This window comes from Cibotium barometz, chromosome 42, assembly GCF_041138505.1.
Source record: "Cibotium barometz isolate CiBa-2024 chromosome 42, ASM4113850v1, whole genome shotgun sequence".
NCBI classification, from domain to species: Eukaryota; Viridiplantae; Streptophyta; class Polypodiopsida; order Cyatheales; family Cibotiaceae; genus Cibotium; species Cibotium barometz.
This window is the reverse complement of record NC_141087.1, coordinates 37063545-37083867: the sequence shown is the minus strand read 5'-3', so window position 1 is coordinate 37083867 and position 20323 is coordinate 37063545. Positions and strand designations below refer to the sequence as shown.

The window sequence follows — 20323 nt, the reverse complement described above, 5'->3', positions numbered from 1 at the left end:
TGGTTGCCCACGTGGACCTGAAGTGTTGGCTCTGCAGCCCTGCTTTACTTGCAAACAGTGTGGTTGCGCACGTGTACATGAAGTGCTGACTTTGCAGCCCTGCTGTACCTGCAAACAGTGTGGCTGCGCACGTGTACATGAAGTGCTGACTTTGCAGCCCTATTGTACCTGCAAACAGTGACGCTGCCCACGTGTACTTGCAACTGTGCTGGCTGCCACATTTGTACCGGTTGGTTGCTCTGATTACATCAGCTGATTGCACCCATTTGGAGTACAACAGAAAGGGAAATGGTCTTCTTTGCTAAGATTTGAATTAAAATCTATACCAGGTATTTGTTTCAATATTTTATTTCAAATTTAAATAACAATTAAAGTTAAATGTTGTTATTTCAAGCTTTTTATAGGCAAGTTTCTCCAGTGGCATACAGCTTAAAAGGGCATTGGGTAGTGGTTTCTCCCATGATTGCCCTGACCGCGCCCTCACCTATGGAGGAGCCAGTGAAGGTCATGAGGGTACGAGGAAAAACCAGGTACAAAGCTTATCTGGGAGAACCGGAATGCGTTTTCTCCGCGGTGTATCACTGTTGCCTGCGTTAGTACGGGCGTGCCTGTTTGTGCACGGTCCTGGAAGACCGGTGAAAGGCAAGTGTGCATCCAGTGAAGGTGGAAACGAGCCTGTGATTTGAGGCTACTTCAACCAACACCTCTTCATCGACTTGAACCAGTTTTATTTGATTGTTTTCACTCCCTTGTGGAGAAATCTGACCTGTCAGGCTCGTGACACTTGTACAAATATAAATACTCCAAGAAATACAATAAGTATTGAGGGGGGGGACGGCCCTTTCCGGTCCCAATGCTGGTGTCATTTGTATTTTTCAGTATTTTCAGTATTCTTGTTGTTGATGTTGCTTCCATTGTTTAATATCATTTAAATTAAGTGTTCTAAATATGTGTATATCTCGTCTTCCGATCCGTAGGCCTCCTGTAGGGAGCAGTCACAACAGGAGTACTTTGTAGGCCTCCTGTAGGGAGCAGTAACAACAGGAGTACTCGCAACTCACACTACAGATGACCAACTTGTTGAAAGGTCATGGACGTAAGTCGAATCAGCCTATTACTTGGAATAATGATTTGGATACGGCCTTCAGACTTTTGAAAGATAAAGTCGAGGAAACATCTACCTTAGCACTGCCCGATCCTAGTTGGCCTTATGTTCTTGAGACCGACACGAGTGACTATGCGATCGGGGTTGCTCTATTTAAAGATGACAGACCTGTTGCTTTCAAGCTGGATGATACTCAATCTCGTTGGGCGACCCTTGAGAAGGAGCTTTACGCTGTCATTTACGCTCTCAAGGTTTGGAGGCATTATTTATATCGCTCCAAGTTTGTGGTATTGACCGATTATCAGTTAATCAAGTATTTGTGTGATGTGGATGATTTGAGAGGACGAAAGGCTAGATGGGCAGAGTTAATTCAAGATTTTGATTTTGAGATACACTATCGCAAGGGGTCCATGAACAATGTAGCGATTGCGTTTAGTCGAATCAGAGAGGTGAATACTTTGTCGTTCACCGAGATCTCCACTGACTTATTTCGGTCATTGAGAGGGCTTTGTAGGATTGATAGTTATTTTGGTCCATTTGGCAGAGGATCCAGGACGGGAGCTCATTGATTGACCAAGACTCGGTGACTGAGTAGCCTATGATTCAGGATGTGGGAGGTCACTAGATAATTCGGAATGGTGTACTCTTCCTTAATGACAAAATTTGTGTATTGTAGGTCCCGGACGTTAGGTCCAAGATTCTTAAGGAGTATCACGACGCCCGTTTTGCTGGACACCCCGGGGTACATAGGACTTTAGCTTTAGCAAGACACACTTTGTATTGGCTAAAGATAAAAGGGTATGTAGAAAATTATGTCCTCAAGTGTCAAATTTGTCAAGCAAATAAAGCTGAACGCTTTAGGCAGGCGGGGTTATTGCATCCTTTGCATATCCCAAGTAATAAGTGGGAAAGTATTTCCATGGATTTTATTATAGGATTTCCAAGAACATGTCAAGGCCATGATTGTGGTAGACCGCTTAACAAAGATGACTAGATTTTTACCTACACAGAAGACTGTTACAGCTATGCAATTAGCAAGGGTATGTATAAAATTATGTCCTCAAGTGTCAAATTTGTCAAGCAAATAAAGCTGAACGCTTTAGACAGGCGGGGTTATTGCATCCTTTGTATATCCCAAGTAATAAGTGGGAAAGTATTTCCATGGATTTTATTATAGGATTTCCAAGAACATGTCAAGGCCATGATTGTGGTAGATCGCTTAACAAAGATGACTAGATTTTTACCTACATAGAAGACTGTTACAGCTACGCAATTAGCAAGGTAGTTTATCGAGCAACTGTTTAGAGTGTACAATTTACTGCAGGACCTAGTCAGTGATAGGGACTCTAAGTTTACAAGTGACTTTTGGAGGCTTATTTTTGAGTTGAAAACAACTTTGAATTTTGTTCCTCTCAGATCATCCTCAATCTGATGGCGAGACTGAAAGGGTGAATCAGGTTTTGGAGGACATGCATGCTTCATGCATATGTCTCCAAAAGACAGATTTCATGGGTGGATTATCTTCCTATGTTAGAATTTGCATTACAACAGTACTAAGCGTACGAGTACAGGTTTTAGTCCTTTTATGCTTATGTACGGGTTTCAACCTAGATCACTTGTTACTAGGACTTCAGCAAGATGCAACGCGTACCTTTTTGCAAGACATGCAAGAAATGTTTCAAGTTGCGAAGGAATCTATTAGAAGCACTCAAGACAGAGAGAGATTTTATTCTAATAGACATCGTTCAACGAGAGAGTTCTTTGAAGGAGGGATGGTGTACTTGCGAGTTCCAAAAGATTCCGAGACTTTACGGACGAGCCGATCTCCGAAATTATCCCCTAGATATTGCGGACCATTTCGGGTTAAATACCGGATTGGTTTAGTTGCATATGAATTGGACTTGCCTTCTCATGTGAAAGTTCATCCCGTATTTCATGTCATTAGACTTAAAGAAGTGCTAGGTGGAGCAGACCAGTTAATTACTCCTTAAGAAATCATAGATGTCGAGGATATGACGTTTGTGCCACACGAACCAGAACAGATTCTTGGATTTCGTGAAAGATGATTGCGGCATACGCCACTCACGGAATACAAGATCAAGTGGAAGGATCGTGTTGAGGAGGACGCTACATGGGAGACATTGACTACCCTTCATAGGAATTACCCTGAGTTTTTACTGAGCTTAGGAGTGAGCTCTTAGAGGAAGGGGAGTATGTCATGTGCACAGAGTGTATCTACCGTGTGCAGTAGGCACACAAGACTGGCTTTGAGGCTTGGGGTAGCTTGGAGCCAGGCAGGCAGATTGGCGAGTTGGGTTGGGGATGGACTGATGGGTGGGCACCCATTTATGGACACCCGATGACCGGCCAAGAGCCTATAAAAGGGTGAGTAGGGTCAGTCAGTTAGTCAGAGTCTCGCGAGGCTATGCGAGACCTCTGCAGTCAGGAGCCTGGATGTAGTGTAGAGCACTTGCTTCGTGTAGCTGAGGCCAGTAGCAGTTTTGAGGCCTGCGAGGGTAGCTCCATGGCGATATGGGACATCATGGGGTAGAGACTGGTCGATACGTCTAGCTAGTTAGCTCAGCTCGTGGCTCGGTGGGGACAGCCAAGACTCGTGGGCTTTGCCCACGGCTGTCGTGGTTGGGTGGTGAGTCAGGCGTGCACCCCCTTCATGGTTTTATGGTCTTGTTTTGCAGGTTTGGAGTTTTGTTGCAAGTATGCCCTACGAGGAGACCCTAGAGGTTTGACACTAGGCTTGCTAGGGGAGAGGATAGTCCACATTACAGTTTGTTACTTTCATCTTAAGACATCTGTCTTGCACAAGATTTATTGTAAGATGGTCGGTCAGCTTATGTTGCTCTTTTTGCAGAGTTGATTGAATAGTCAGCTTATGTTACTCTTTTTGCAGACTTGATGGAATATGCCCAACACGAAGACATCCTCCTTTTGGGTGACTTCAATGTTCAGAGAGCTAGTAGACAATGGCATATATATGATTTCCTCATAGACCTGGTTGTCATCTCATAAATAGGCTCGATAGAGTTGAAGATGCAGAGAATTTCCAATGACACTGAGAATGTTACCATTTATGGCAGATCTCCTCTGAGCTGGGAGCTATGCATGATTTAGTACTGCATAACAAGCTGCCCCATTGGCCTTTATCTGGTAGGCTTACCTATTTCTTGCATGGAGGTGGTTGAGAATTGTGATTATTGTGAAAATTAGTAAGCTAGGGAGGCTCATAGGAAGAAGTCAACATGGCCATATTTGATTAAGAAGAATAATTAGCACTAACACAGATTAAGGAACACACAAAATAAGTGTAAACAAGAGTTTAATTCTCATTGCGAATCCACACAATTGCAAATCCACGCACAATTGCATTCTCTTGGGCTCTTTTAAATAGCCATAGAAAGTACATCCAATGAGACCAGATTCATCTTGGCTTTTCCACCTTCCAAGGGACACTTGCCTTTTTTTTGTCTCCAAGAGACACCCTTTACACATCATTGCTCATGTCATATGGGATCTACCCTTTCCACCTTTTACATTCACCACTTATAATCATCGATTCTCTTTAACCTTTGAGCATCTAACCTTCGATTCGATTTCTCCTCCCACTTTCTCTATGCTTGTACCCTTCATCACTTGTATTCCTACCACTCCCCCTCAAGTGATGATTCCCTACTCCATACATGTGATTCAGTGGATCTGTACTCTTAGTCATGTGCTGAAGTAGTCTACCTCAGCTGCCTTTGTCTCCTAGGCTCACTATGTTGGTACTTTTCATGGAGGAGCTTCGTGACAAAATACATGTGATACATAGAGATGCAGATGCAAGGTACATGTGGGTCCGAGTATGTAGAGAGGGGCTCCGTGAGGTATATGTGGCGGTATGCTACTTTCCCCGAGCCCACTCTAGGTTTGCACCATCAGGAGAGTTGCTCTATACTCCACTATATGATGATATCATGAGGTTTGCCAGCATGGGAGACATTACTATTGGGAGACTTTTATGCACGTACAGGCACATAGTAGACAGAGCTATATGATACTCAGGAGGCTATGTACCGGGAGATCACGGAAGAGGATGTAGGGTTGTAGAGATCAACACACTAGATTATGGTAGGCATTTTCTCACACTCGGGAGTGCACATGGGTTGGTCATATACAATGGCCTATTGAGATGGTAGGGATCAGATGCTCTCACACACTGGAACTCTAAAGGGGGAGCGAGCACAATGGACTACTTGATGGGATCTCCTTCATTGATACCTAATGTGCAGGGTTTCACGATTTCCAGTCGGCCCATTGGCATAGCAGCCGATCATGCATACCTGAGTTTCACACCAGTAGGTAGATCCCCGAGAGATGGGCCAGCCACTCATTTACCTAGGTACTCGAGATATCAGTTTACACGTGCGACAACTGGGGTTTACCGAGATGCAGTATCTGATGGCTTGTTTGCTTTAGAGCCGCATAGCCCTTTGGACGAGATTACGAGAGGATTGGTAGGTGTACTACATGCATCCGCCTCATATGCATTTCCTTGCACTACGATCCCTTCCACCCCCCCCCCCCCTCGCAGCTTTGCCCCACATAACAGTTGGTATGATGATGAGTGTCGTGAGACACGGGCACAACTACAGCGTGAGATTGCCATTGGGACTCACACACATAGACAAGCCAGGATGATCTTTCGGCGCCTTGTGCGGAGGAAGAAACGAGCCTACCTGGCTAAGTTAGAGGAGGAGATCTACCAACTCTTCTTGGGGAAGGATAGCAAAGAGGGCATGGAAGGTGTTTCAGGAGAGACAGCCTGGTACTCTGATTATTGCACCTGAGGCATGGCATGCTTATGCTAGAGAGCTATATGATGCACCACGACAGCCCCCCACCCCCCCTCCACTGGGAGCTAGACTGGCTAGCAGCACCTTTTTTACTATGCGGATGGTGCTAGATGGGATAGATAGGTTACAGAATGGAAAGGCATAGGATCATGATGGGCTAGTTGGAGAGCACTTCTCATATGCACGCGATACTTTGGCTCCGCTGATTGTACATGTGTTTAATCGTGCCATTTGTGAGGGTTTCCCGGTAAGCTGGACAGAGCATATCATTGTACCACTCTTTTAAGAGTGGGGACCCCATGGTACCAGGAAACTATAGGACGATCATGATTGGTCATTACTTGACCAAACTATATGGCTCTATATTGGAGTTGGTGCTGAGCCGTTGGGCAGAGAGGCATGGTCATCGAGCACAGGGACAAGCCGGCTTCAGGAGAGGATTTACTACCTTTGATCACATACTGACACTTCGGGCACTTATTGAAAAGGGCAGGGCTCAGAAGAGAAGGATATACTACTGCTTTGTGGACTTCCACAAAGCCTTCAATACCGTACCACGTGCCAGGCTTATGCACAGATTGCATGACAGTGAGGTACCTGAGCATATGTAGTGGGGGGTATATTCTTTGTATGAGTCTGTGACAGGCAGAGTCTGAGCTCCAAGCAGACTATCCGATATGGTGACCAGTACGATAGGGGTGAAGCAGGGATGCCCGCTATCACCCACCCTCTTTGGACTGTACATTGATGTGGTCTCCGATTATGTAGAGAGATGGGGAGGCCCAGGGGCATGCCTGGCAGGGGTGTTGATACCCATCTTGTTATATGCTGATGATGTTGTTCTAATCTCAGACTCTCCGGAGGGATTACAAAGACATCTGCATGCATTACAGGCTTTTGTGCGGATAGAGATCTGACAGTGAACCTTGGGAAAACCAAGGTTATGGCGTTTAATACCACACAGGCATGGGTGACGAGATCAGAGCCTCAGTTCACTTTCTAAGGGGAGCCGGTTGAAAAGAAATCACCAACGCCCATCACAGACCCCAACACACGCACAGAAGTTCTATGGTATCCCTAATCAATCCCCACAGGACATATCATGCCCCACCTGTGCGGCTCTCTTCACAAAGGTCCTATTAAACCTGCATGATGGTAGAGCTAGGGACCTTTAGGAGCTCTGGATGGAGGAGTTTGCCCATGCGTGGAAGACTTTGGTCCCTGCGTTTGCTGACATCTTTAATAAGGCTTTGTGTGAGGGTTTCCTCCCTCTTCGACCACCGACACCATCATCCCAATCCACCTCATAGAAGACCCTTTGGATCTCATTAACTATGAGGCTATCATGATTGGTTATACTTTGGCCAAGATTTCTGGCATAGCTTCACACAAACCAGACATGGCTGATACCCCAGAGCTTCCTACAAAGCTCAAGTTCTCTCAACGGGTCATTGAGGATGGTTTCATTGAGAAACCCAGATATCTCTATGGACACATGTCTTACACCATGCAGATTGCTATTGGTTAGCTGTGGGTATCTTCGCACGAACTTAGGATTGAGATGAGATGAGCAGAGGGTATTCACAGAAGGCTTGGAAATGCAAATTATGCTTGACTAAGGAGAGAGTCTGAGGAGCACTATTTGTTCCGCTGCCCAGTATATCATGAGATATGGGGAAGATATCACTACCTCTTCATGAATAGCTTAGGTCCACTCTCACGAGCGATGCACTACAGAGTTCAGAGATGCTTGGGTTTGTATTTTCTGGAGTTGCACCGACACTGGGAGGCTCTGATGCAGTCACACAGAGAGAAGAGAGCTGCATGAACCTATTCAGACATCCATTACAGGTTTCTTTGGCTCTGAGAAAGCAGATTCATCAGCCCCTCCACAGGGATTTGGCCCACTATCCAGTTTCCAGACTCGCAATGCTTGAGGCTCTACTTGATGAAATTATGCAAGACATGGATGTTCTTCTCAGAGAAGGTGGAGCCCAGGTTGAGGATACATCATAGCAGAGCTTCTTTCCTATGACACTGAAGGGCAGCATCAGGAGACGACCCCAAGGACCAGGATTCCGAGGATCCTCTGAGGCAGCGCACACAGGCAGCGTTTGAGCCACCATGTTTCCCAGTAGTCACCTTCTATTGAGCACACGAGACGTCCGCGGTCCCTGGCCGATGCAGCTCTGCATGTGGTAGCTCCAGATTTGATAGATTCTACAGAGACAGAGGGATGCCCCTCTTCAAGTAGTGGACATGGGGAGCTTATATAAGGTCATAGATGCAGGCCCAACACAGTGACTCCATCCCCCCTTGCTCTATTTTGGATGACAGTGTATTGATGTTGTGGGTGTTTTTTTTATCAGCCAGGGGCGTCTTTGCACTCACATGATTATTTTGTACTCTTATGTGATTACCGTTGTATAAAGAGAGTTTTATTCTTTTCTGTTTTCCATGAGCTAGTTATTTCATGGAACTATTGTAACACATCTTTTGGTCTCATAGACCCTTTGGGCCTTTTGTAGACATTAATGCAACTTTCTTTCTTTCTTGCTTTCTTTCTCCAACTGTACTAGTGATGCACATCCCCTAACGTCACCTCTGCTGGTGATTTCTGAGGAAGATGGTTTGTGATTGTAGACTCATCAAATTTTATCTGTTGTGAAGATGAATTATGATTGTAGTGACGATGGATTGTAATTATGATTTTGTGAAGATGAATTATGATTGTAGTGACGATGGATTCTAATTATGATGTTGTGAAGATGAATTATGATTGTAGTGAAGATAGATTGTAATTATAATCTCATCCTTTTTTTTGGTATGTAGGTCTTGATGAAGCCAGGGAAACCACTGACATTTGCAACAATAGATCACCCAACTAAAGGCTCTCTCCCCGTTCAACAATTATTAGTTTTTGGCCTTCCAGGGAACCCTGTGAGCTCTATTGTGTGCTTCAACCTTGTGGTTGTTCCTACAATCCGTAAGCTATGTGGATGGGCGAATCCAAACCTTTATAGGTATGTTGGACATTGAATATATAGCAAACATTCTTAGTACTTTGAAAAAGTTTAGATCTTATGCATTCTTTTTTGCACATATGGATTGCCAATCTTAGATCTTACTACAAGGGGTGTGAATAAGTTCAAGTAGATGAAAATGATGTTTACTAGGCATTTTCAACATTCACAGCCAAACTATGGGTATTGGGAGTGCACCACATGTCTTATAATGCCATTTCTTATGGGTCCTATATGACCTTGGATTGATTGAAAAAAATAAACATGAAGTATTCAATTATTGTCTAAGCTTGTGGCAGCTTAAGAGGGCATGTTTAAACTACACTTAACCATAATTTAAACTGCAGCTTAAGAGGACGTACTTGAACTACACTTAAACCATGATTTATTTGATACCTTATGGCTAAGTAAGCATGAGTGAAACCAATACTTGATCAAGTAAAGAACATTGTCACCTGTTGAAAAGATAGTTTCATCACTAAGTGCTACTTAACCATGAAGTAGCAATTATTGTCTAAGCTTGTGGCAGCTTAAGAGGGAATGTTTAAGCTACACTTAACCATAATTTAAACTACAGCTTAAGAGGACCTATTTGAACTACACTTAAACCATGATTTATTTGATACCTTATGGCTAAGTAAGCATGAGTGAAACCAAAACTTGATCAAGGAAAGAACATTGTCATCTGTTGAAAACATAGTTTCTTTCTATTTGCTACTTCCCTTAGTGCTAGGCTTCATTGTGGCTGAGTTTGCCCTACATCTCCGGAGGTTTGACAGAAACTCAGTACGAAGGCCTTTGTGTGAAATATGCTCTTATGTGTGTATGTGTGTGTGTGTGGAGTGCGTGTGTGAGAGCATATCTTGATACAGAGTTCTACACCCACTATTGGGCACTGACAACGTTAGTGGGGATGTCGTAGTATCTAGTCCATACTATGCATAATGGAACTGATCGTTATATAGTCTTGTGGGTTGACTACCATGAGTATATAACATGCACGTTGCTAAAAGGTGAATTTGGGCATGTTCTTGGATTCATCTAGGTATATAATTTAGCCGTATTAGTAGACATGCAGATTTCACATGTGAATTTTTCGTCCAAGTTATGCCCAGTTGATATTGTGCTTAGTGCATTTGCCCTATCAACTACTTATTTGCTCTACTAATTCTTTCTATTTGCTACTTCTCTTAGTGCTAGGCTTCATTGTGGCTAAGTCTGCCCTGCATCTCGGGAGGTTTGACAGAAACTCAGTACGAAGGCCTTTGTGTGAATATATGCTCTTATGTGTATGTGTGTGTGTGTGTGTGTGTGTGGAGTGCGTGTGTGAGAGCATATCTTGATACAGAGTTCTACACCCACTATTGGGCACTGATAACGTTAGTGGGGATGTCGTAGTATCTAGTCCAAGCTATGCATAATGGAGTTGATCGTTATATAGTCTTGTGGGTTGACTACCATGAGTATATAACATGCACGTTCTTGAAAGGTGAATTTGGGCATGTTCCTGGATTCATCTAGGTATATAATTCAGCCGTATTAGCGGACATGCAAATTTCACATTGTGAATTTTTCGTCCGAGTTGCGGCCAGTTGATATTGTGCTTATTCTTTCTATCTTTAGTAGTGCATTTGCTCTATCAACTACTTATTTGTTGTATTAATTCTTTCTATTTACTACTTTCCTTAGTGCTAGGCTTCATTATGGTTGAGTCTTCCCTGCATCTCCGGAGGTTTGACAGAAACTCAGTACGAAGGCCTTTGTGTGAATATATGCTCTTATGTGTGTGTGTGTGTGTGTGTGTGTGTGTGTTTGTGTGTGTGTGGAGTGCGTGTGTGAGAGCATATCTTGATACAGTGTTCTACACCCACTATTGGGCACTGATGACGTTAGTGGGGATGTCGTAGTATCTAGTCCATACTATGCATTATGGAGTTGATAGTTATATAGTCTTGTGGGTTGACTACAATGAGTGTATAACATGCACGTTCCTAAAAGGTGAATTTGGGCATGTTCCTGGATTCATCTAGGTATATGGTTTCATCACTAAGTAACAAGCATGGAATGACATGGTTTGTAACACCATGCCACCTTAGGATGTTTGAAATAAAAATACCTTGATTTCGAGGTGAACTGCAAGGTCTCCGTGGTCGGAAGTTGCTTGTGGACCTGTTTTGATGCTGAGGAAAATGGAACAGTTTTGTCCACTCGAAGCAATTTTCGGCTAAATTTTAGGCCATCTAAGAACCTGCTGTGCATTCAGACAGAGCTTGTCACTAACCCATCATTTACCATATTTCCTGGTAGAACTGAATGATGGAAGGTTTCTTGTGATCTCCTCGGCAGACATATCTGTATTTAAGCATGAAGTAGGCAAGTACATCCTCATGGCTCTCGAACCTTGTCTCATAGCTTTTGTTCTCATTCGTAAGACAAGTCTGAGACATATTTTGTGTATAGTCTTGATCCTCATGTAATTTTTTAATCCAGTGCATACCAGTTTTACTAATTGGAACTGATGGGCATCATTCTCTTCATGTCCATATGAGACTATCATGAGATGACATCAGATGATAAATAATCAATTGCTAAGCATGAGGTTATTGATTTATTTCTAGTTCAATTAGAACCGTAAATATAGGCATGACTTTCCTTCTTAACTCCCAGTATGTTTGCAATTTTAAACAATGTTCATGGGTTGAATCATTAAAAGCCATCTTGTCATCCTTGCAGAGTCCATGCTAAAGTTCAAGAATCGATGAAGCTGGACCCAGAAAGGCCGGAGTATCATCGAGCAACCGTGCATTGGGATGGAAGTAGTACATATGATCATCCTTGGTAAAGTACATATTTATATGAAAATTTAGATGACTCCTCAATTTTGAGAGAGGAAAGATCTTCTAATCTCTTGTCTTCAAACAAATCATGACGGTATGTAGGCTGAAATATTGACTTCTTTTCATCTTTCTGCCTAGCTTTGTTGCCAGAAGCACTGGTAAACAAGTAAGCAGCCGGTTGCTAAGCATGAGGTCAGCAAATGCATTATTGGAGCTTCCACAAGGGCGCGGGTGTATTGCTTCCGGTGATGTTGTTCCTGCACTTCTTATTGCGGACATTTACAATATGCACACAGATTTATATCCTTGTGCGGAGACAAGAAAAGGGTCAGTGCAAGATAGTATAGAACAGGGTAGATTTATAGCTGGAGAAACCTTGGAACAAAGCAAAATCACAGCAGATACAGATGCTCAGCATGGAGTAAAGGTAGCAATTTTAACAGTGAGTGACACAGCTGCATCTGGGCAAGGGACCGACCGCAGGTAAGTTATGGCCTAGTGTACCTTAATTTACAATTAGTGATTCTTGAAGACATTGGAAAACTGTGAACAATCTAGGAATCCACCAGATTTTTTATCTTTTCTGTAAAATTACGCGTGTCCATACTTCTTTAGGCCTCCTTTAGCCCATCCATATTCCACAGGCCAAGTGTACCTCCAACCCTCAAAAGCCATACATCACACATGGTCTTTTTGTTTTTTTTTTTGGGAAGAGGGGAGGGGGGGGGGGGGTGCTGTTAGCTGTGGTTTTGGGGCATGCACTTATGCTGTGGTTCTTTTGTAAACCATGATGTGGTTCCACTGGTGACTTTGGTGCGTGTTTACTGTTTCCTTGAAACTTTGTATACAGTAGTTGATATATTCAGATAGGATGCAGGAAAATGAGTTTTCTCCTTGTAGGTCTACAATCATGGTTGGCATGGCACTCTGATAAAACGGCAGGCCTGTCGCATTGGTATTCTCAACCTCTATGCTCCTAACCATAGAGGCGAGAGAATTGCCTTTTGGAAATCTCTCACTACATTGATGCCTCTTGCCGACCATTGGATTATTGGTGGGGATTTTAACATGGTTGAGATGCCAACGGATAAAAGAGGTGGACATGAGGGCTTGGTGCATCCTCGTGAAAGAGCGTCTTGGGAGAGGTTTATACTCTCCATTCATGGTAGAGATTGTTGGCATGAGGATGACATTTTGAGGAGTCCATCCGCTCTTCTTTATTCATGGTCTAACATGAGAAGAGATGTAGGATGTATCTATGCACGGTTAGACAGATTCTATGTGGATGATTGGGTGCTTGATAGAGGTGGACATACTTTGATTGCTACAGGCACCTCCAAATCGGATCATTGCCTAGTGGTTAGATCCCTCTCCTGTGTCCAGCCATTGTGAGGCAGCTCAGGAACACAAGAAGGCCGCTATAGCTCGCCGACTCACCACCTTTGGAACACTCACAAGCACAAGGGGCACCACCAGCTTCTCTAGCTGGAAAGAAAATCAGCAACAGACCACACCTTTCCTCATATCCCTACTCTTGTACCCTCATCCATTCACCACTATCACACACCACAGGCTCAAATCGGAAAAAACAAGACACCTCTATTGCTTGATCTGCAACTCAATCGGCGGAGTACAGAGGGAAACTTACAATTGTCCAAACACAAAACAGAAAATAATGACAGAAGCTTGTCGAGCTCCAGCCTGATCACATCAGCAGGCGAGCAATCACACAAAGACAAGTTCACAACTGCCACCACTTCCGTTATTAACACATCACACACTCCCTCTCATAGCTCACACAGCATCACCTATCCACCAAGAAGCAGCGCCTACAGCAGCTGCGCCAACCTGTCAGCGCCCTCACCAAATTCTCCAGCCCACACGTCTCTTTGGCGGACCCTTTGCGCCTGCAGCAACCTTCAGAGCCCTTCCTTCTACTCAGCGACTGTCTCCGCACGCCACAGCAATCACGACCTTCTGGACCCTGCTTTGGCTAGCTTCCCGTCTGGCTCCGTCTGCTGCAACACTTCAGCAAGGTGGTCTCCGCTTATCACCAGCCAGCATACTCCACGCACCTCAACGTCCAGCCGTCGCCAACTCTTTGCACTCCAGAGGGCGCCTTTTCTTCACGCTCTCGCCAGCTTGTGTAGCCAACTGCAGCGCCTCTCTCCACATGGCTGCGCCAACCTTCACACCTCCGGTCCCTTCACGATTCCCAGCAGCCGGCTCTGCCCAAGGCAGCCTACTTTTCACCTTCCGCAGCTGCAGTGTCTCAGCCAGTAGAACCACTCGAGAGCCCCGTCAACGAGGCGGTTTCCCTTTTTTTCTTTTGTCGATTCCAGCTGGGCGCGGCCTTTCTTTGCTCCACGTTCGCCAGCTTCTAGATGTCAAGCTGGCAACCACCAGACCTTCCATGTGGCTATTAACATTATTGGCCACATGTATTATATATATATATTTTTTCCTATTTCAAAGCTTCAATTAGATGGCCATACAATGCCCTTTCATCACCTTGTGCCTCAATTTCACGTGCAATACTCATGACCTTCCAAAACTGATAAGAGCTGCCCACGGCTTGAATCATCGGCATCATCATTACCAAGACGGCCATTCCAAACCTGAAAGACTCTCCAAACTCAAGCATAAGAGCAATTCATATCTTGCTGGCGTCCCTTGTAGATTTCAACATTTACAGTCCAAATTGGGCTCTCTCCACATAACCCGTTTATCTACATCCATTTCCACCAGAGGTTCATCAAGACCCCATCATTGACATCCTCATGCTCTTCCACCTCTTATTTACACACATCCAAGACACCTTCTTGACGAATAAAAAGCTCATACAATAAAAACTTCAAGTCTCCAGCAGCTGCTCCAAAGAAAAATGCATGCACTAATTCACTCCAAGGCCATTCAGTTTGTACACTTGCCAGGGCATTCAGGGCAAAGTTTTATTGCACACCACGCATCCCATATGTACACGGACTCAAAACATCTTTACAGAAAAACGCCTGACATACTTTGCCCAACCCCCAGCCTGCTGAATCATTCATGATCAGCAGTAAAAAGCATTTCAAGACCTAAATCCATATCCAAAAACTGCCCTTCATCTGCAATCACATCTTCAGACACTGCATCCTGCACAATCACCATCAAACGTGCATAATACTTCTTCAGCCTGTATCCATTTACCCTGGAAGCATGTAAAGTCCCATCTAAATCTGCCAATTGATAGGTACCATTTGGAAATCCTTGCATCACCAAGAAAGGTCCTTCCCACTTAATTTGGAACTTCTTATGAAAGGAATTATCCAGCCTGCTGTTATAACGTAATACCAAATCATCCTTCATAATTCCTTTGCTTTTAATTTTCTTGTTGAACTTCTCCAGCGTCCTTGCCTGCATATCTTCATAATGCTTCAAAGCATTATCCCTGTTCAGCTGTGCTTCTTGTAAATATAACAGCCGCTCTTTAAGGGCATCTTTAGGCTCTTCCAAAAGCTTTTCCAACATTTTCACAGCTGGTATCTCCACCTCAATAGGCAATAAGGCTTCCTTCCCATAAACAAGATGAAATGGAGTGAAACCTGTACCAGTTTTAATTGCTGTCCTGTATGCCCACAAGGCAGCAGGCAACTCCAGATCCCAATTCTTGCCTTGTTGCTCTGTCACCTTAGATAAAATCTTGATCAATTCACCATTGAAACGCTCATTCAGGCCATTACACTGTGGATAGTAAGGTGTGGTAAAACTGCGACTGATCTTCATCTTTGTACACAAATAGTCCATAAGCTCTGCTCTGAAACCTGGACCCTGATTAGAAAGCAATTCCAATGGCACACCAAACTTACAACAGATATCCTGATATACAAACTTTGCCACCTCCTTAGCAGTAATTTGTTTCACTGCCTTTGCTTCCGCCCATCTAGAAAGGTAATCAACTGCAGTCAAGATGTAGCACTTCCCTCGGCTAGTAATAGGCAACGGTCCAACAGCATCAATTCCCCATTTTTCAAGAACATCATAAGCAAGAATTGTCTTCCTCATTTCAGGCCTTAATATCCGTCTACTGTGAGCTTGGCATTGTTTGCATGACCTGCACCAATGATTAACATCCTTATGTACACTTGGCCACACATAACCTTCTTGTAATACCTTATGCAATGTAATCTTTGAGGCAAAATGTCCACTGCATGCTCCTTCATGGTTTTCCTTAAGAATTTTGTAGATTTCTTCCTTCCAAGGTACCCGTCGCATTATCAAGTCAATTTCCTTCAAATACAAAGCATCACCAACTATCACATACCTTGCAGCTTTCCTGATGAAACCATATTTTTTTGATCTGTCAATACCATTAGGAATCATCCCTGCTAACAAAAACTCCTCAACATCCTGTAAATTCTCCCTGCCACAATAAAATGATGCATGAGCTTTAAGAACAAAAACTTCACCAATCATTCCCTGGGTTGCTTCATGAGCCTCCTCATTATGGCCTCGATCCACATGCTTGAGACTCCAAGCTTCAAATTCCTTCAACAAACCTTTAATCTTGAAACACATCTCTTTGAGTAACATATTCTTTGACTTCCAAACTCCCAATACCTGTTTTCCACGCACCTCAACGTCCAGCCGTCGCCAACTCTTTGCACTCCAGAGGGCGCCTTTTCTTCACGCTCTCGCCAGCTTGTGTAGCCAACTGCAGCGCCTCTCTCCACATGGCTGCGCCAACCTTCACACCTCCGGTCCCTTCACGATTCCCAGCAGCCGGCTCTGCCCAAGGCGGCCTACTTTTCACCTTCCGCAGCTGCAGTGCCTCAGCCAGTAGAACCACTCGAGAGCCCCGTCAACGAGGCGGTTTCCCTTTTTTTCTTTTGTCGATTCCAGCTGGGCGCCGCCTTTCTTTGCTCCACGTTCGCTAGCTTCTAGATGTCAAGCTGGCAACCACCAGACCTTCCATGTGGCTATTAACATTATTGGCCACATGTATTATATATATATATTTTTTCCTATTTCAAAGCTTCAATTAGATGGCCATACAATGCCCTTTCATCACCTTGTGCCTCAATTTCACGTGCAGTACTCATGACCTTCCAAAACTGATAAGAGCTGCCCACGGCTTGAATCATCGGCATCATCATTACCAAGACGGCCATTCCAAACCTGAAAGACTCTCCAAACTCAAGCATAAGAGCAATTCATATCTTGCTGGCATCCCTTGTAGATTTCAACATTTACAGTCCAAATTGGGCTCTCTCCACATAACCCGTTTATCTACATCCATTTCCACCAGAGGTTCATCAAGACCCCATCATTGACATCCTCATGCTCTTCCACCTCTTATTTACACACATCCAAGACACCTTCTTGACGAATAAAAAGCTCATACAATAAAAACTTCAAGTCTCCAGCAGCTGCTCCAAAGAAAAATGCATGCACTAATTCACTCCAAAGCCATTCAGTTTGTACACTTGCCAGGGCATTCAGGGCAAAGTTTTATTGCACACTACACATCCCATATGTACACGGACTCAAAACATCTTTACAGAAAAATGCCTGACACCGTCAGACGAGAAATCCGGTGATGGAACAAGGCGAGGCTGGCCCCGAATGAATCTGATGGCCTGGCTGTCCTGCTCCGACTCGTATCCCAGAGCAGGCCCTGACGAAGTCGACCAAGCAGCAGCTCCCCATGTATACATGCCCTCTGGAGAGAGGGGGGCCAAAATGCGCAGAATCCTCAGCCAAATCTGCTGCGCCTGTGGACAGTCCCGTAGGCAATGTCGCCGTGTCTCCAATGGGTGGCGGCATATGACGCAGGCCGACGGAAGGCCACTGTAGACAAGCCAAGTGCAAACCAGCCACTGGAAAATCGAGATCCTGCGTGCCTGTCAGCTAGCCCAGAGCCTGGTCCAAAAATCCTCCAGGAACTCCTGTGAGAGTCCCTGTAGCCTTCAATGCTCCAATATAGCTGGAGAGACCATCCTCCTCGCAGTCAAAATATGCCTCCCCAACCGAACAGTGTACTGGAAAAAGGTGATCTCTGTGGCCTCGGGGGACGCATAAGGATCATGCCACTCGTACTCGCCAGGGTCCCACTGGAGCCGGGCCAAGGGGCGCGTAGCATATGCCCATATGCGCCAATCAGAGTCCACATCTGCAGGGTCTGGATCAATATGCCACTTCCGAGAAGCGGCGGCCACTACGCGTATCCTCGATGCACTCTGCAACCAAAGGCGACTCCGCCTCCACTCTCTGAAGTCTGCCCTCATCCTGTATCTCATAGTAGAGGCATCTACCATCCTCAGTGCAAGCTCTGACAGCAATCAGGATCTCCAACTGTGTAAAGGCTCCCATCCACCGTGGGGCCGCTGGCTCGAAAGGCGTGAACCACTTCTCAGTGAGTGCCAACTGAATGACCTTCGGAAGGGAGGAGATGTCAGGAACCAAAACTCTGACCGAAGGCAGGCCAGCTGCTCTAGCCACCACTGACGCTGCTGTGGGGTGAGTCTCAAGCACCGAGCCAACCAATGATCCTATCCTAGAAAGGAGCGGAAGGTACTCGCGGCGAAGTCCAGGAAAGCAAACTATAACATGGAATAGGCGCTCTCCCTGCTCGGCCGCTGCTGGGTCGAAACCATGCTGCCAAGGTCTGAAGAAGGCCCGAGCGCCCCTGATGTCAAGGGGACTCATGGCTAGGACCTGGGCCACGCTCTGGGCTGTCTCGAACTCAATCTGGTAGTGTCCGCGGCCGAGTAACTGAACGTCCAGGATCTTGCCCACATCTGCAAGAAGGTGGAGTAGATCCCGGACCTCCCCTCTGCTGGGGCGGGTGCCAACTATACGGCAGATGGTGGAATGTGCTTGGAGGCGTTCCACCTCTACGGCGAGGCTCGCTTCCTCTTCTGGCGAAAGAGAAAGCCTGATGGGGGTATCCTCAGGGGCGGGCGAGGAGGTTGCGGAAGAGTCCCTCTGAGGTGGGGCGGGAGGAGCCTCCATCAGAGTCTGAAGCTGAGTCGAGGGCGAAGCGAGAAACGGGGGGTTCTGCAAGAGCCAAGCTGCACGAGAAAACGGAGCGGGGAGGGGAGGAGAGGGATGGGCGGAAAAAACAGAGGGGAAGGGACGGAAGACAGAGGGGGTGGGGAAAGCACGCAAGGGAGGGGAGGGCGGGGGAACGAAGGGGGGGGGGAGAGGGGGGGGCAGCGGGGAACGAAAGGGGGGGCGGGAAAAGCGCGCAAGGGGGAGGGGGGGTGGGGAATGGATTAAAATAAATTCTTTATGTATCTTTCCATACATAAATCAAATTTAGTAGGAATTACACTTTTAGAATAAAAGAATTTCTCTTATGCATCTAATTTATGCATAAAATTATTTATGATGAAAGTAACTTTTAATATAAAAATATCTTTTATGCACCCATTTATGCATAAAAATCAAATATGATAAAAGTAACACTTTTACAATAAAATAATAATCTTTTATGCATACTTCTATGCATAAAAATCAAATATGATAAAAGTAACACTTTTACAATAAAATAAATAATCTTTTATGCATACCTCTATGCATGAAAATCAAATATGATAAAAGTAACACTTTTACAATAAAATAATAATCTTTTATGCATATCTCTATGCATGAAAATCAAATATGATAAAAGTAACACTTTTACAATAAAATAATAATCTTTTATGCATACCTCTATGCATGAAAATCAAATATGATAAAAGTAACACTTTTACAATAAAATAATAATCTTTTATGCATACCTCTATGCATGAAAATCAAATATGATAAAAGTAACACTTTTACAATAAAATAATAATCTTTTATGTATACCTCTATGCATGAAAATCAAATATGATAAATGGGTAACGGGGAACGAAAGGGGGGGCGGGGAAAGCGCGCAAGGGGGGGGGAGGGCGGGGGCAGGCAAGGGGGCGGGACGCGGAGGAAGGGGGGGAGCGGGGGGCGCGAATGAAACAGGCGGGCAGGGGGGCGACGGGCGAGAAGAGGGAGGGTGGAGGACGCGAGACACACAGGGGCGCGGAGGGGGGGGTGCGAGCAGGCGGAGAGAGGCTAGGTCGCGAGGGCGGGGAGGGGGGGTGGGAGCAGGCGGGGAGAGGCTAGGTCGCGAGTGAGGGAAGGGGGGGTGCGAGCAGGCGGCAGCTCGAGCAGGGTGAGGGCGAAGGCTTCAGCGAGCGAGAAACCCACTAGTTATCTCCATTGCCCAGTGGTTTTGTGTATTAGAGACCCGAATTGCCATGGATCAGCACCCCATGTACGCATCCCTGATCATTTGTTTTCAGATGCAGAACTATTGCGTCGTATGCTTGATATTTGGAGATCTCATGACTTCTTACAGGCCTCTCAAAGCCTGGCTTTGCTCTCTATGATATTAGTGACTTTTATCACACATGTGCCCTGTCTAAGAGGCAAGAGGCCTTGGACTTAGAAAGGGCTATTAGACGTAGATTGGTTGCCTTGCAGAAAGAGCACGAGAAACATCCT

At 45.1% G+C, this 20323-nt stretch overlaps 1 protein-coding gene across 2 annotated transcripts in view; it reads left to right on the top strand.

The window, feature by feature from the left end:
* Positions 1 to 20323, top strand: part of B73 (molybdopterin biosynthesis CNX1 protein / molybdenum cofactor biosynthesis enzyme CNX1 (CNX1)) — a 135929-nt gene that overhangs the window by 112017 nt on the left and 3589 nt on the right. The window contains exons 7-9 of one of the 2 annotated variants that reach the window (XM_086780982.1): positions 8788 to 8978; positions 11712 to 11816; positions 11954 to 12298. In XM_086780982.1, the coding sequence (XP_086637108.1) occupies positions 8788 to 8978; positions 11712 to 11816; positions 11954 to 12298 (641 nt within the window). The remainder of the gene's footprint in view (positions 1 to 8787; positions 8979 to 11711; positions 11817 to 11953; positions 12299 to 20323) is intronic. The other variant, XM_086780983.1, reaches the window with a different exon arrangement.